The sequence below is a fragment of the Vicugna pacos genome, chromosome 6 (genome assembly GCF_048564905.1).
Source record: "Vicugna pacos chromosome 6, VicPac4, whole genome shotgun sequence".
In the NCBI taxonomy this organism is placed as follows: Eukaryota; Metazoa; Chordata; class Mammalia; order Artiodactyla; family Camelidae; genus Vicugna; species Vicugna pacos.
Window position 1 is genome coordinate 33,020,206 of NC_132992.1, and position 15,986 is coordinate 33,036,191.

Consider the following 15,986-nt stretch of genomic DNA (forward strand, 5'->3'; position numbering starts at 1 on the left):
ACAGATGCGTGGCCTGGCTGTGTGGTGTGCCGGGGAGGGGGAGCTGTGGGCAGTGCATAGGCCTGGAATCAAGAGGTATGCAAACCTAGACCCATGCACACCACACACGCAAACACACACACACACACAGAGGCCCAGGCCCAGTGTACAGCCCCGGCACCAAGTCATAGTGCAGTTTTATTCAGCCACAGAATCATCATGCGGGGGCCTGCCCTCCTCCCTTGCTAGCCGCTGCCGTTTGTCCAGGGTCTTTGTCTCCAGCTCGGCCTGGGAGGGGCTCTAGGGCCACAGCAGGGTGGGGGTCCCCAGGATCAGGCCGGGCCCAAGTGCTGTTGCCCACAGTCTGCTGGCCGACCTCAGCTGCAGCCCCCCACGCCCTTGATGAGGTTGGCGGCCTCGGGGATCTGGCGGAAGAGGTTGCGAAGGGTGTCCAGCTCCTGGGTCAGCTGCTCCACCCGGCTACGCAGACGCTCGTTCTCAGCCATGTACTCCAGCACCTTCTGCTGCGTCTCCAGAATGCGCCTCTTGGCCTTGTCCCGGCTCTTGCGCACGGCGATGTTGTTCCGCTCCCGCCGCAGCCGGTACTCCAGGCTGTCTTTGTTCACTGTCTTCTTGCCCTTGTGTGAGGGGCCGGCCGGGGAGGGCGCCTTGAGGAGGGGGCTGCAAGGGGGCGCAGCAGCGGCCAAAGGGGCCTGGAGGGGAAGGCACAGAGGGACAAGAGTGAGGGCTGCTGGGAAGCAGAGCAGAGGCAGGGCAGAATCCCAGCAGCCAGAGCACACTTGGGGCATCAGAGGGATGTGGGAGTCAGAGCCAGCTCCTGGCTCCTGGTCAGAACAGCCACTGCCCCACCAGACGCACAGGGTTCTCTGCCCTGACCCAAACTCCCTTTCATGTCCCCACACTCTCTGAGGACACTTTCCTTCAGTCTATCTTGAGTCTCCCGTTCTACCATCAGCAGGCATTTCCTCTTGTAGAAGCAGGAGGTGGCACAGAGACAAGAAGAGGGGGCTGGTGGGCAGCAGAGGAGCTGGTGGGGGGGGCCTGAGGTCAAGGCAGGTCAGCTGGTCACAGGGACTGCAGGACACGTTGGTTCTAGCCACACATGGGGGATCAGGGTGGGAGTGAATTCACAGAGAAGACAAGAGGGGTCATGACTGGGTGGCGAGCACAGAGGACTTGGGGTGAGTCGATTTCACAGAGTAACACCACACACAGACCCCATCTGCACGAGCCTCCCTCCAGCCCCTGGGTGGCGGGGAGGACAATTGAGTGGCTCTTACCTTGAGGACGCGCAGGGGCTGGCTGGGTGTTGCCAGGGCCGGGGGCAGGTGCATGGCTGTCTGCCCACAGTGCGCCACTTGGTACTGCAGAGGGTTGTAGCCGCTGCGGCTGGCCCCCCGGCTGCCCTCGGGCCCCCGAGGCTCCTCCTTCACGGCCACGGTCCTGGGGTCGTAGCTCCCCGGGCTGCTGTAGATGCCAGGCCCCAAGGCCTTCCTGTCAGGGCCGAAGGTGTGTGGAGGGTAGGTGAAGGGCCGCGGGTCAGGCGGCAGGTAGTGGGGGAAGGCAGGGGTTCCGGGGCCCTTAAGGCCTCTGGCCTCGGGTGCCGGCTTCACAGCGAAGAGGTCGGAGAGGAGCTGTTCCTCCCCAGACTCGATGTAGGCAGACAGGTCGATGGAGGCCTCATGCTCACACATGTCCCCCAGCTCCCCGGGCCCTGCTCGGGCCCCTGAGAACTCGAGTGGCTGCTGGCCAGCCCGGGGCTCACACTCGTAGTAGGTCCCGTGGGACATGGCCGGCCCGCCCCCTCAGCTCCCCGCCCCTGGCCGCCCTGCTCTTGGGGCACCCTTTGGGATGCACGGCTTGCTATCTCCCCCTGCCCTAGATCTGCCCTAGATCTACCCTCTCCGATCTCCTGTCACCCACTCTGCGTGGCCTCTCTCCTCCCTCCTCTGCTGTTTCCTTTTCCTTCCTCTGTAGTCAATGCCTCTTTTCTCTTCCCTTTTTTCCCCTCACTCCCTGGGGTGACTCAGGGAGGGGCAGGGCGCACCCCGGAGGGAGGGATGCAGGCCTTAGAGAAATGGAGCCCCTGGCCGAATTAGCAGTTGGGGGGCACTCTGGTCAGGCTCAAGCCCGGGTTCTGAGATGCCCAGGAGCTGATGCTTCTGGGAATGCCTCCTCCTCCCTGTTGAGTCCAGGGGATTCCAGAGTCCTTGTCGAGGACAACACCTCACTCTGAGTGTCCTGCCCCCTCCGACTTCCAAAAAGTCCTGTGCAGAATGAGGTGCCCCGCAGAATGAAAAGAGAAAACCCTCTCCCAGTGCCGACCCCCAGCCTGATCTGAGCTCCTCCCTTGACACGCCTCCCTCTCAGTCCCCTGCAGTGCTGGGCTCCACCTACCCCCAGGGCCACTCAGTTCCTTTTGTAGCCCCACCTCTCCCAGCCACTCTCCTGGGTGCAGGCCAGGGGGTGTTGTTTGAGGGGTTTAGGAAGTAGTGATAGGTCTGGGACCATACTCTGGGGCCTGTCTCGTGGTGCAGAAACGCTCACTTGCTAGGTTTTTGCACAGGGTCTCTGCAACAGCCCCAGCCCTCACGTGTTTCCAGCCGTGGCAGCTTGGCACTGTCCCTGACTGCCCAGGCTTGGCTGAGGCACCTGGTCAGGGCTTGGGCCCTGTGCCCCAGGCCCCAGCAGGCTGCTGCCCCGGGAACCGACAGCTGTACTCCTCTGGTGGTTCCAGTGCCTAGTCTGCACCGCCAGAGGCTCAGGCTGGCGCCCTGCCCTGATCTGGTCCTGAGGGCTCTGCCCGTTTCCTGTGCCCAGGCCGCAGGGCTCAGGCACTCGGTGCAGCTCAGTTTGCTGTTTTTCCTTCTGCATGGCCGTTCTCTGACCTCTATGCGTGTCTCTTGGGTCCACTTCCTCTTGTGAGGCTTGAGAAGCCTTCTCTTTTGTCATCACCTCTTCCTGGGGCTCTGTTTCAGGGTCTCCAGGAGAAGCCCATGGCTCGCTCTCTGTGCTTTTGGTCTCAGGCTGCCCCCCCTCCGCCCCCACCGTCCCTTCCCTTTTCTCTTTCCTCTGGGAACTCCCCACTCCCTTCTGTCAGAGACACCTGCTTTTACCTGTTGCGTTTCATCTGCAAAAGGGACTATAGGTGCAGTGAAAAGAAAAGGACACAGAGAAATATATCACTGGCTCTTTTATCACCAGAAAAACCAGTGAGTGCCCTGCGGAGGCCAGCAGGTTTATGTCAGGCACACCAAGGATCAGGCCACAGTGGGGCAAATGCAGAGGGGATGTATGTGGCACTAATTGCTAAAATAAAGTGCACAGATGGAGACAGGGCTGCCTGCAAGGCAGGCAAGTTACCCTTCTACTTGGCACCCCCCCCAACCCCCACCTCCTCCAGGAGCTTTCTGTGTAAAGTTTGAGGTACTTTCTCTGAAAGCTCTGACCTGACCTTGAAAGCCCTGGGGAGACCTGCTTGAATTCCAGAGACAGGTGTCAGGAACCAGATGGGGAGATTTCTGCCTTTTGCCCATTTCAAAGGACCCTGTGGCAAACAGGTGTCAGAGCTGAGCTACTTCAGTTCGGCGGCAGTGCCTCAGTCAACCACCAGGTGGTAATGTTGGTCCAAAATCCAGGACTCGAGGGGCTGCTATGGTCAGGAATCAGGAGGACGGCAGAGGGCAGGCTCCCACAGCCCTGTCAAGGGCAAGACGCCCTGAAGGAGGAGGAGGAAGAAGAAACATGGCTGGGATGGGGGCTTGCAGTGCAGTTACAGGGAGAGAGGGCAGGCAGAGAGGATTGGGGCCAGGCCCTTGTCTCAGTGAGGAGGAATTCTGTCCCCCATCAACTACGAAATAGTGATGATGGTTAAGGCCTTGCATTTTCTGATATTACGCTTTTTCTATCATCGAAACATATGCTTTTCCTTGCAGACCATTTCCCTGTGATTTAAACAAGAAAGTAACCAAGACATCTGGTATTTTTATCCTTGCCTTATAAAGAAGGAAAACCAAGCTTAGAGTCTGAGCTGCTCAAGGTCGTGCAAGGATGTGGCGTTTCTCTGGAGGGAAAGGGCAGTGGTCTAGTTCCTGAAACCCCCAGGAAAGAAGAGAGGGTAAGGGGGAGCTGTGTGACCCAGAGAGCCTTCTTTGCCCTCAGTTGGCCACCTTGGGGGATGGGGAGCCGGTGTCAGTCGCGGGCGAGCCGGCCCTGGAGGAAGCTGGGAGGTGTGCAAACAGGGCGGCAGGAAATGAGAAAGCTCAGGAGCGTGGCAGGCCGTGGGGGAGATAAGTGATCTCCGTCCCGCACCTCCCGGGCTGACGTTGCTGGTGCCTGGACAGCCGTGTTTCTCAGTAACCGAGTGCTCTCTGGATGTCTGGGCAGGGGAGGAGGGGGTGCTGGATGGGAAGTGGGTGGAGGGGGCCGTGCCAGTCAAGGGCTGGGGGATGCTTGCGGAGTTGCTCAGGAGGTCAGCAGGATCTTTTTCTCCTTGTGGCTGCAGGCGATACCTGTGTGCATTAACTAAATAAAATTACCTATATTATCTTAATGACTTCGTAACCGGCCTCAGTTCAAACACCACCAAGTCTTTCCGACAGAGAGGCCACCGAGCGTGGCAGTGACGCATCAGAGAGAATTGGGGAGTTACTTAATCTGACTTGTAAAATGGTAGCGGTAACGCCTACTTTGTCAGTTGTTTAATTAAACTTTGAATAAGATAGTGGATGGGAAGCAACTGGTCTCAGCCGGTCAGTCTCCTTCCGGCCCTCCTGGGACTGCCCCCTGTGGTTTATCTGTGTCTCCTAAGCGACATGCTATCTGCAGCCTTGTCTGACGCCTCGATTGGACAGGCATTTCTGAGCACGTAGGTCCCAGGCACCGTGGAGGCTCTGGGAATCTGGTGGGTCCAGCCCTGCCTGCGGAAGCTGGCAGCCCAGCGGGTGGACAGTGATGCTGTGAAGTGTGCATGTATGCCCCGTGTGCATTTTTTGTCTTCTTTCTCCCACAGACTCTTTGCTCCTTGAAGATGGAGTCGGATACTTCTTCATCCATGATGACCATATTGCCTGAACTAAAATTAAGGACGGGCGGGTTGACTTATATGAATATTCTTATAGAGACAGTGGAACAGAATATTTGAAGACTGTGCTGACTTGGAAAACTCAGTGATAAGTTTGTTATTTCCACAGCACATAACAAAATCCTAGATGCAATGGTTAGAGAAAGATTTGTTGTGTGACTACCTTAAGAATGCATAAGCAGCTATGATTTCAGTGACCTCCAAATGCTCCCAAATTGCCTAAGGTCAGAGCAGTAAAGTGACTGACAGGGTAAAGGCCCAGGTTAAAAATAAATGCCTGTTGCCCAGGAGGAGACCCACATTTGCCCTTTTGAGCAGGTTGAAAAGATCAGCAAGTGTCACCTTACAGAGAGAGAGGGGGGCCCCCAGGGCCAAGTGTCTCCAGGGAGTGAGAGGGGATTGGGGAGGGCTGGATCTGCCTTGATGGGTGAACAGAGGAGCCCTCGGGTGGCCTGGGGAAAGGAAAAGTGTGTGTTGGGGATCCGGGGGTCCCCAAGGGTCAATGTGAGGCTTGGAGAAGGGCCTCTTGCACAAGTCTGGCCTCTGCCTCGTTTTTCCCTCACTCTTTTGGGACAGCCTTGGGCTGGGAGATTGAAGAACCCTCTGAGATTGGGGTCAGTCTTCTTTTTTCTTCCCTCTAAAGGTGCTAAATAGGTTAAATGACTTGCCCAAGGCCACACACCTGTTTGGTGGCTGAGCTGGGTCTCAGAGCCAAGTGTCTGTACCCTGTGAATGGCGAGCCACCAGCTTGAATCTAAAAGGACACCAGCCACAAAACAGGAGTGTTGGGGCCAGGCCAGGGCTGGGAGTGGAGGCATCTTGCCTGCCAGTGTCCTCACAGTGTCCCAGATAGTGAAGGTTGATGTCTTAACCTATACCCACCGCCCCCACCATCCCCACCCTCACATCTGTCAGCAGTGCTGGCTCTGGAATGACGCTGTCCCAGGACAGACAGCCAGGAGGGCTGCCCACAAGCGTCAGCCTCCTCCAGCAATTAACCCAGAGCACCAGGAGGTACTTGTCCTTCCCTAGATTGCTTCCGTTCTTTCCTAACTTCTCAGCCTCCTAGTCTTCCACCTGTACAGCTGAGTGGACCCCCACCTCACCTCCAAGTCCCTCCCATTAAGCCCTGGGAATCCAACTGGGTGCTCTCCCAAGCCTCCCACGGGGGTCTCTCCACAGGCTCAGCGTGTCCCTTTCTGATGCCAGAAGCCTTTGCAGACTGGGCCTGGGGGGACCACGCCTGCCTCCGCCTCCCTCCACTCAGCTTGGTGCTACTTCCCAGGCAGCTTGCAGGCTCTCAGCAGGATACAGGCAAGAACTTAGTAACACTTTTGACTTCCCAGAAACAATGCGAAGGATTTTGGTTCAAAATGAGAGGAAGCTGTTCAAATGTGCTGGCACTGGGTCCCTCGGATAGCTCGAAGTTACAGAGAGTGAGGGCCTTCAGGAATGTCATCCTGGAAGGAATGACCAAAGACCTCCCTCCCTCCTCCCTCTGAAGCTCACTGAATTATTAACACCACCATCTTTGTTTCCATTTAAAATTTTATTACATCAAAAGAAAAAGAAACCCTCACAAAACAAAACAAAATTCTAAAACCTAAACCAACTCAAAGATAGAAGATTATTATCCAGGTGTAACTAAACCCCTCCCCGCAAAAAAACCTTACATTAAAAATCCAAAAGAAATAGAAATGCCAGCTTCAAAAATATTTATCCAAAAAAGTAAGGCATCCACTTTACAAAAAACAAAACAAACAAAAAAAAACAATAACTGAAAGAGGGAAGGAGGGTGGAGAAATGAGAAGAGGGAACAAGAGGATGGTCCCCTGACCCTCCAGGGGCCAACCCCAGTCCACCTGGAGTCTGCTCTGAAGGGACCATGACTCGGACCAAATTCGCATCTCACCAACGCGGGCTCAGGCAGGCCGGGTGGGAAGCTGGGAGACCCGAGTGGGTCAGGAGGGCTCCCAGGGATTCCAGTTTAAGCAGACAGGATGGGGAGTTTGGGGAAGGGGGTTTCTGCTTGGGATAAAAGGATCCAGTCCTTAGCACAACAGGTGTGACTGGGAGGCTGCAAGGGCCCAGGGCAAACACTAGTACCTTCTTTGGAGCACAGGGAATGGCACCCTCTGCCTGCAGGACAGGACGGCCACAAGTCCACATACCACAGAGGATGGGCGTTTTTGAGGGCCTCCAAAGTGGGTATCTTCTGCCACAGCCTTCTTATTCTGCCCTGGAGGCTGTCCAGACAGGACAGTGGTGGTAGCAGAAAGGAGGGAGGGGTTATCTGAGTTGGGGGAGGTGGGAGGAACTCGCCTTCAGAATACCTTTCTTCCCGGTCTCTGAGGCTGTGGGATGTGCACCTCTGGGGAGGTGGGAAAGAGCCCGCCCTCCTGGGAAGGCTTTTCCTACCAGGTCTGTCTGGAGGGTTGGTATTTTTAGGTCCAGTTCTTGGATGGGAGGTGACTTAAGGCTGATTTGGCTCGGCTTTCAGGCATGAAGGGCTTGGGGAGCCTTTACACCCATCGGTCCCAGAGCCAAGGTCCAGAGAAGAGGAGAAGGGCAAGATGGGGGTGCCGGCAGTGCTGGCTGCCTGGGGCTGTTGGCGCGGTGCTGCGGGGTAACAGGGTGACGGCTTCTTCCCAAGGGGCTGGGAGGGAGGAGGAGCGGAGCTGCTTTGTCATTAGGAGAGAAATGTCCACTGCATTGAAAATAAGAAACTTTCTGACTTCAGGAAGCTTTGGCACCGAGTTGGGGGCAGGATGCAGGGGCAGGGGCAGGGCTGGGTTTCTGCAATCTGAGCCTTTCCCAGTCGGTTCCACAGGCCTGGGTGGGGTTAGGGGGAGGGGGCAGTTCTGCTTGTTGGTCCTTAGCTCAGTGGGGAGTATTGTCTTATCAGGAACCTCACTCTGCTCAGGGGGCCAAGGCTGGGGAGGGGGAGAAGTGGGGAAGAGGGCAGAGGAAAGCATTACCTCTGATTTCTTGGGTCCCTAGTGAAGGGAGGGGGATCTGGGGCTCTCCAGCTGACCTTTAATTGTGACAGATCTGCTTAAGTCTGTCCCTCCCAACTGACTCACTGCTGCTGCCACGGTCTCTTGGAGCAGAGGCCTCCCTTGGGCTCAGGGGAGGGAAGGCAGTACTGAACTCAGGTTCCTGAGGAAGTGAATGAGGGTGTGGGCTGGGAGGGAGGGTCCTATAGGGCATCCCTGGCTGCTCCACTCTCCTCTAACAGCTTGGAGCGTGGGCAGCCCTGGTAGGGGGCTTTGGACGCAAAGCTTTGTGGGCAAGAGGAGCTGGATCTTTGGGTACAAATGTCAGTGTCTTTGTTTATGGTTTCTCACCATCCACACCCAGGTCCTGCCCCTGTTAGAAGCAGAGGTGTGAGTGATTTTGTGTATGTGTGTGTGTGTGTGTGTTGGGGAGACCCAGGCAGGGAAGGAGGATAGAAAGGGGGATGAAGGAGGAAGGAAGCAGCTGAGAGGGGATGGTGATCCTCAGGGCTCCACAGCATCCTTGTCCTTAGAGGCAGGGGGTTGGTAGATGGACTGATTCTGTAGCTTCGTGTCCTCATGTATCTCCTCTGTCTCTGAGTCCTCCTCCACCTTGGGGTACACAACCACACACATCTTCTGGCTCACCAGGGTCAGCAACTCTGCAGGAGGAGGCCACACAGAAAACAGGTCAATGTCAAGCTTCCCACCAACCTGGACAACCAGGCTGTGACCCTTCCAGCTCTCTTCATCTGGCCTCATCGTCTGGCCTCAGCAGAGCTGCCAGTGTCGTTAGGAGACTCCCTCTCAGGAGACGGCCACCTCAGCCACCTCGTCTGGGTCTGGGCAGCCCGCTTGCCGGTCACTCCTTCTTACCAAGGCCCCACGCCCATTGATCATCAGCCTGGGCAGCAGCTCCTGCAGGATGGCTACTCTCGCAGGCCTAAGTCCTGTGTGGGGATGTGCAATGTTCTTCTCTCCTCAGAGGTCTGTGGGAAGGCACCCACCCTTCCTTCCCCCGATTGGTCTCCAGCACTCTATGGACCAGCCTAAGCCTCTAGACCCTGGGGCAGGGAGCTCCCCTGCCAGACCATTATATCCCAGGCTGGGGACCCTCTAGCCACCCAGAGCCTTCAACAACTCACCGATGAACTTATTGAAACACCTGGGCTTGTGTTGCCAGTAAACACCCAAGAAATAGACAGGCACCCCTGTCAGCATGATGGCCAGGCCGATGCCACACACCACGGGCTCCGACCACAGGCTGAAGACCAGCAGGAAGGCCCAGAACAGCAAGTAGATGATGGGGAACAGCAGGTTGACCTGTGGGTCAGAGGCACTGTTAGCTGTGGGGACCCCGCAGCCCCCGGGATCGGGGGGCTCCCTCTTCTTCACCCACGGGGAAGCCTTTTGAGGGCAAAGCTAGGCTTCGCTCAACTCTGTGGCTCCCACATCCTGAGCCTTGATAGGGCAGGTGCTGTGTCAACAAATGTTGGTGAAGGTGGGCAGTGGGGCAGTTAGAGTCGGGGAACTAGGGACGGGATGACCCTCATTGTCCTCCCAGGGGAAGGATCAAACAAGGCCGTCCCTCTCACCAGGGTCAGTCCTGTTTTATTTTTAGCAGTTTGAGAGAATAAACCTGTCAAGACCAGAGAAATCAGGAAACCTAGCATGGCATAAGGCAGTTGGGGGGCCTTGACTTTACTTCAGAAAGAAGCAAACTCTGTGGGCTCCACCCTCTCTTGGTGACCACGGTGCTGTCTTCTTCAAGACTCTAGACTCAAGACGGGAAGGTATAGCTCAGTGGTAGAGTGCTTGCCTAGCATGCACAAGGTCCTGGGTTCACTCCCCAGTACACCCATTAAAGTAAGTAAGTAAATAAATAAACCTAATTACCTCCCCTCTCCCCAAAATTAAAAACAGGACTCTAGACTCAGCTGCCTTTCTCCTCCTTGTCCTCTCCTCTCAGAGGAGATGGAGGGAGATGGGGTTATTCTACTTCCTCTTCCCTCTAGCAGGCTTTCTAAGAGCAGGGGAAAGGTGGCAGTGAAAAATTTAGAGAACCCTCGATTTCCTCAGCTGGAAGAATCTTCTAGAAGTATCTAGTCTCTCTGTGTTTCCAGAATAGGACTGTTCAAATAGCTCAGAGATATACCCTGTTCTTCTAATTTGCAGGAGAACCCGTAGCACTCCAGTGTCTTTTGTTCTGAGCAACTCCATCTGTTCCTATCACAAAGTTATTTCTTGTAGCAATCAATAGGTTCACCAGGCACCCTACCATGTGTAGGGCCATGGTAATTTTAAAGGGGAAGAATATGGAGGGCTGAAATGGACCGCAAAGACTCAAGGAAGAAAGGGCCTTAAGCGTGGAAAATGGTAAATATTTGGATAGGCAGATGGGAGAAGGAACATTCTGGGATATGTGAATCCAGCTACCAGGAGTGACAGGCAGGGGACTGGTCAGACTAGAAGGTCCAGGAAAGATCAGCTGACTTAGCCCCGTAGGAAACAAAGGACTGACATGATGGAAGAATCACTCCATCTAACTTATTCCTCTAGCTGCAGTTTGCTCTGGTCCTGCCCCCAGTGGAGAATGGAAATGGCTGCTCCATTCACACATGGCCCTTGCTTCCCAAAGGGTCTCTCACCATCATGGAGATGATCAGTTGTGGTCAGTAGTGAATACAAGGTGATTTAAAAACTCTGAGTTTGGGGGGAGGGTGTAGCTCAGTGGTAGAGTGCCTGCTTAGCATGCACGAGGTCCTGGGGAACCCAGGACCTCCATTAAAAATAAACAAATAAATAAGCCTAATTACCTCCCTCCCTTAAAAAAAAAAAAATCCAAGCTTAGCTAGGACCAGTGGAAGATGGGAAGGGGGCTCCAAAAAGAGGTTCTCGCACCTTGATAGGGCGGAGGATGTTAGGCTTCTTCCAGCGAAGAACTATCTGTCCAGCAACCGTGACGCCATAGAAGAGGTAGTTGATGAAGCCCACGTAGTTGATGAGTGTGTACATGTCGCTGGTGACCAGCATCAGCAGGGTGGAGATGCACTGCGGGGTGTGGGAGAAGCTCATTAGTGATCCGAAAAGTACTGGGAGTTGGGAGGACCTGTTGACAGGTCGGGGGGCTGTTCCCTTTCTCTAGGCAGACGATGCCATTTTATAATGGATATCTCAAAATGGAGACTTCACAACGTCCCCGAGGAGCCAGGGCCTTTGCTAATGCCTTCGCTGCCAGGAAGTTCTTTCTTGTTTTGATAATTCATTTAACCACAGGTATGGCATGAGTACTAACCAATTAGAACAGATACTAGCTGTGAATAACAGGATTGGCCATTCTGGTGGCACCAGCTCTAGGCTACCCTGGTCTCATTTATATTTCTTCTTTGGTTGAAACTCAAGCTAATTTTGTTTTTTATCCCTTAGGGAAGATCGTTAACTGCAGATTAAGGCTGTATTCTTGCCATCATTCTATTTTCCTGGCTGAGTCATCTAATTTATTTTTCTTCCTTCCTTTTCTTTTTTTTTTCTTTTAAAAAAAATCATAAACATTTATATAGCACTTCCTTAGTGCCAGGCCCTATTTTTAACATTCTACAAATATTAACTCATTTAACCCTCATAATATCCCTGGGAAGTTTTCTTGATGGAGTCCACGTTCCAACTTCAAAATCATCTCAGTGACTTTCTCAGAACCATGTTCTTCCCTTCTGCTAATATGTTAAGGCCAATGGAAGGTTCAGTTCTGTAAGATATGATGGTGAAAATAATCAAGGTGATTTTAGGGGCTAAAAAAACCAGATTCTTACTGTACTGGCCTTACAGTCATAGTCCTGCACCAGTGGCTCAAACTGAAAAGAAGTCTGTGGCCCGCTGGGAGTATTGAGTGTTCTCCAGCTGCCTTTCACCACTCACTAATCAAGATGACCTTCTTCCTGGATCTGAACATTCTGAAATTCCCCCTCATACTGTACAGTGAATGCCCTTGACTCCTGAGAGCTGTGCTATCCTGGTCTAACTGCTTCTCTGGAGGACCAAAGTCATTTTTGATGTTTTATCAGAATTCAGAAGGAAAAACATAACCCCAAAGACTCACTGGGGACAAGTCTTTGCTCCTTTTTGCTCTCTCTAAATGATTCTACTCCAGGGCCATTCACACCCTATTCCACCCCATTCCCCCATCCCAAATTTCCTTTTCTCCATTCTCAGTTTACAGTTTTCCTTTCTTTATGATTTTTTTAATTTGGTGCACCCTGAACACTGAATTTGTTTCAGGGATGTTTCCCAAGAGGCTGGCAGGAAGGTGGATGGGGAGGGGTGGAGGTGTGCAGTGATCAGCCAGGAGCAGAGGCCCAAAGCTCCAAGCCTGTGGGTAACAGGTGCCGGGGGAACAAAGAAGTTTATTTGTGAGGTTGTAGAATCTTGAGGCAGCCACTTCAGCCTGACCCAAAAGGATGGGAGAATGGAATGAGCCAGTCTGAGAGCCTTAAGGTATCTCAGGACTCAGGGTCTTTCCTTGGTTGCTGTTAATCAAGCCCATGTCTACCATTTGCCAAATTATCTAAGACCCAGAGACACCGAGAACACAAGGGTGACAGGAGCATGGGTGGGAAGTGTGAACTCCCAGATCCAAGAGCAGCACAAAGGGGAGGGTGTGTGTCAGGCTGGCAGAGGGAGGGGTCCTTACTGTGAAGAGCAAGGCTGGGATTGGGGTGCAGCGCTTCACGTGGATCATGGCCAACACGCTGGGAAGGTGGCCTTCCCTGGCTCCAGCAAAGAACAGCCTGGCAGAGAGAAAAGCAGGTCACACACCAACCAAGGACGCTCCCTCCCCAGCCAGGCTCCCTTATCATCCCCCCTCCAGCTAGGCACCCGCCTTCTCGTGCACACCTTCCAGGACCCACGTTCACAAATGCGGGTGCAGGCAAACCAGAGGCAGTCAGTGGTTAAGTGGATGGGCTCTGGGGCGTGGAGACCCTGAGTGTGTTCTGGGTGGCTTAGAGTTACTGATTTCTGTTCCATCACGCTGTGGGGCTCTCACAATGCCTGGAGCACCGCAGGAGTAGCCTTTCTCCTTTGCCTGATGCCTTAATCCCTTTAAAAATGTGCCGCCTTCCTCCTCAAGGACTATGGATTCTTTGAGATGTGGGGATTGAACTGTACGTGAAAAGCCTTAAAAACAATGGTATCCTAGTAAGAAAGTAGTTGCTTACGTGGGGGTGGGGGATGGGTGGTAGACCAGAAAGGGACATGTGAGAACTTGGGGGATATGTGAAAATGTTCTATATCTTGTTTTGGGTGATAGTTACATGGCTGTCTACAATCACCAAAACTCAGCAATCTGAAAACTTACAATCTATGTATTTTATTCCTTGTAGATTATACCTAAAAATTTGTATCCTTAAGTTAATTATTCTAGTCCGAAAAAGCCATCCTAAAGAAATGAACAGAGATATATACACAAAGATATTCTGATGATAAAAAAAAAGATTTGAAATAGTCAAAATACCTTAAAATGGGAGACTGATTACATAAGTCTTGGCATATTCATAAGATGGAAGGTTATGCAGTCAAAATAATGTTTTTGGAAAAAACTGATTATATGAGAACATGCTCACAATATAACATAAAATGAAAAAAGCAAGATAGAAAACTGTACAATTCCATACAGGGTGATTCCAATTAATTAAGATATTATTTATAGGCATGTAAAAACAAACATTAAAATACCAACTGACTATCTCTGGGTGGTGGAATTATGAGTAAGTTAAATTTTCCTTCTTAGATTTTATAAATTAAAAAGATTTACATAGATAGGAAGCTTACAATTAGAATAAAAATTATTTCGGTTAAATTAACATTTTTATTTTGAGACAATCACAGATGTACATGCAGTCGTAAGAAATAATGCAGAGTGACCATATATATCCTTCACCCAGTTCTCCCACTGGTAACATATTGCAAAACTATAGTACAATAACATGACTAGGATAGTGATGTTAACAAGTTATTTTTAAAAGAGAAATTTTAACATAAAAAGCAGCCCTCCTTCCTCTTTCCTCTCCCAAGAAAAAAGAGAATACTATAAGCCGTTAAGAGTCATTTAGATATTAGTGTGAATTAGATCCCTTTTTTTTCCCTAGGATTTTGTAGGGAAAGGAGTACCTGAGGGGTGAGAGGAAGGGGACGGTGTGATGGGGACAGGAAGGCACAGAATCAGCAGGCTGGGAGGTCCAAGAGAACTGTCACTTTGTCATTTGTGTACGGGGGTGAGTGGAGCTAGCAGCTCATCAGAAGTGTGGGAGTGGATTAGGGCCCCACGGACTTGTATGTACCACCATCAGGTGCCATCATCAACTACCTCGGCCAGTGTCGCTGGTTTCATGCAGCCACATGGCATTGCCCCTCTGTAGCACAGCCTCATGCACCCGATGGGGCCCCAGGTGCTTTGTGGGCTTCACCATGCACATAACCAGGGTCCTGCATTCACAACCCTCCTCCACATGCAGCCAGGACCGCGTGGAGTTGTCAAGTTCAACAGTATTTGCAAGTCAGGTTCACAAGAGTCAATCTTTGCCCAGCTAGCCGACAACAACGGAGGAGACACGACGTGAAGCAAGACACACACGCGCACACACTCCTGCTCCTCAGGAAGGATCATCCTCTCCATAGCCTGAAACATGAAAGTGTTAAGAGGGAGAAAAAGGGGAAGGAGGAGGAAGGAAGGAAGGAGCCGGAAAGATGAGTTGAGGAGGCCAGCTGGGTGAGCTGTGCCTCTGAATCGGAGGCCGAGCGCACCAGGGCGGCCGCCTCCCGCATGCACACACAGCTGGACCACATGCATGCAGGCCGCTGCTCGGCCTGCCGGAGGGACAAACCCCACTCTAAAGTGACTGTAGCCAGTCATTCTCCTCCAATAGATCCCAGAGAGCCTCATGAGTCACTGCTCTTCCACTGCTCGCCCTCGGCTGGGGCCTCCAGGTGGACACTGCTCCTGTGTAACACGCACACGAGGTTGCCATGGGTGAGTGTCCGAAGGTCCTGGGGTACTGGGGATGCCCACCCTCCCTCCGTCCTGCCCTGGGGCCTGAAAACATGACACTCCCTTGTCATTTCACGGGAACTCCTTCCTGATGGGACTGGTGGCTTTGGAAGCAGCTGAACTCAGGGGCTCAATGCTTTTGCTGTATCTTTTGAGGAGGACTGTGCCCTTGGGGGCGGGGGGCTTTCTAAGAACCCTGGGAGGACCCCTTGAACCACAGCATTGGAAATCAGCCAGCAAATGTGGGCCTCAGTTGCCCATTCGGGAGACAGCAAGATGGGACATCAAGGAGGGGGCTAGACTTTCAGGTGAGTGAGGGACGAGCTGGGGACTCCTGGGCCCACTCAGGCGTCTGGCTTCCCTGAGAGTTTGAGGGTGGGGGACTCAGCTTTGGACAAATGCTTTCCTTCCATTCTTCCCCACCCATCTCACTTCACACCTCTAACTGTCTCATGGGTAAACAGCTATGTGAAGGCCACCCACAGCCACCTGCTTGTTTTCCAGAGAGGAGCCTGTGTCCTCAGGGCGCTCAGAGATGAGCCCTTTCCACCTGCAGTCTGGGCCCAGAACTTTCATGGGAGGCTGGCCCAGAGGCCCCAGGCGTGGGTCCCTCCTGGTCGCTTTCAGAGTGGGGTTCCTTTCCAGCCAGCACTGCCTGCTTCCAGGCAAGTGGAAATGGGGCCCTGAGGCTGCAGCCGAGACACCGTTCTGCTGCCAAGCACGCAGTCTGGAGCCTCCTCAGCCCTTGCTCCTCTGGACAGGAGCTGGGATGGCACTGCTTGCCACCACACGTCAAGCCACACACGTCGTGCGTCACCACACGAGCAGCACGGGCTCCTCCACGTCCACGCAGACACACGCGCAC

At 53.2% G+C, this 15,986-nt stretch overlaps 2 protein-coding genes across 7 annotated transcripts in view; both read right to left on the reverse strand.

The window, feature by feature from the left end:
* Positions 1-159: 159 nt before the first annotated feature.
* CEBPE (CCAAT enhancer binding protein epsilon) lies at positions 160-1,890 on the reverse strand. Its single transcript, XM_006217237.4, has 2 exons — positions 1,281-1,890; positions 160-692 (listed from the first exon to the last, which is right to left on the reverse strand). Exons 1-2 carry the CDS (start codon positions 1,788-1,790, stop codon positions 357-359), a joined length of 846 nt encoding a protein of 281 aa, XP_006217299.2. The 5' UTR covers positions 1,791-1,890; the 3' UTR covers positions 160-356.
* A 4,723-nt stretch (positions 1,891-6,613) lies between these two features.
* SLC7A8 (solute carrier family 7 member 8) overlaps positions 6,614-15,986 on the reverse strand; it is a 49,646-nt gene continuing 40,273 nt past the window's right edge. For all 6 annotated transcript variants that reach the window (XM_031678853.2, XM_031678852.2, XM_072962827.1 and 3 more), the window contains 4 exons: positions 12,767-12,863; positions 10,981-11,130; positions 9,225-9,402; positions 6,614-8,741 (listed from right to left, as the gene is read on the reverse strand). In XM_031678853.2, coding sequence (XP_031534713.1) covers positions 8,584-8,741; positions 9,225-9,402; positions 10,981-11,130; positions 12,767-12,863 — 583 coding nt within the window. In that variant the 3' untranslated portion in view covers positions 6,614-8,583. The remainder of the gene's footprint in view (positions 8,742-9,224; positions 9,403-10,980; positions 11,131-12,766; positions 12,864-15,986) is intronic.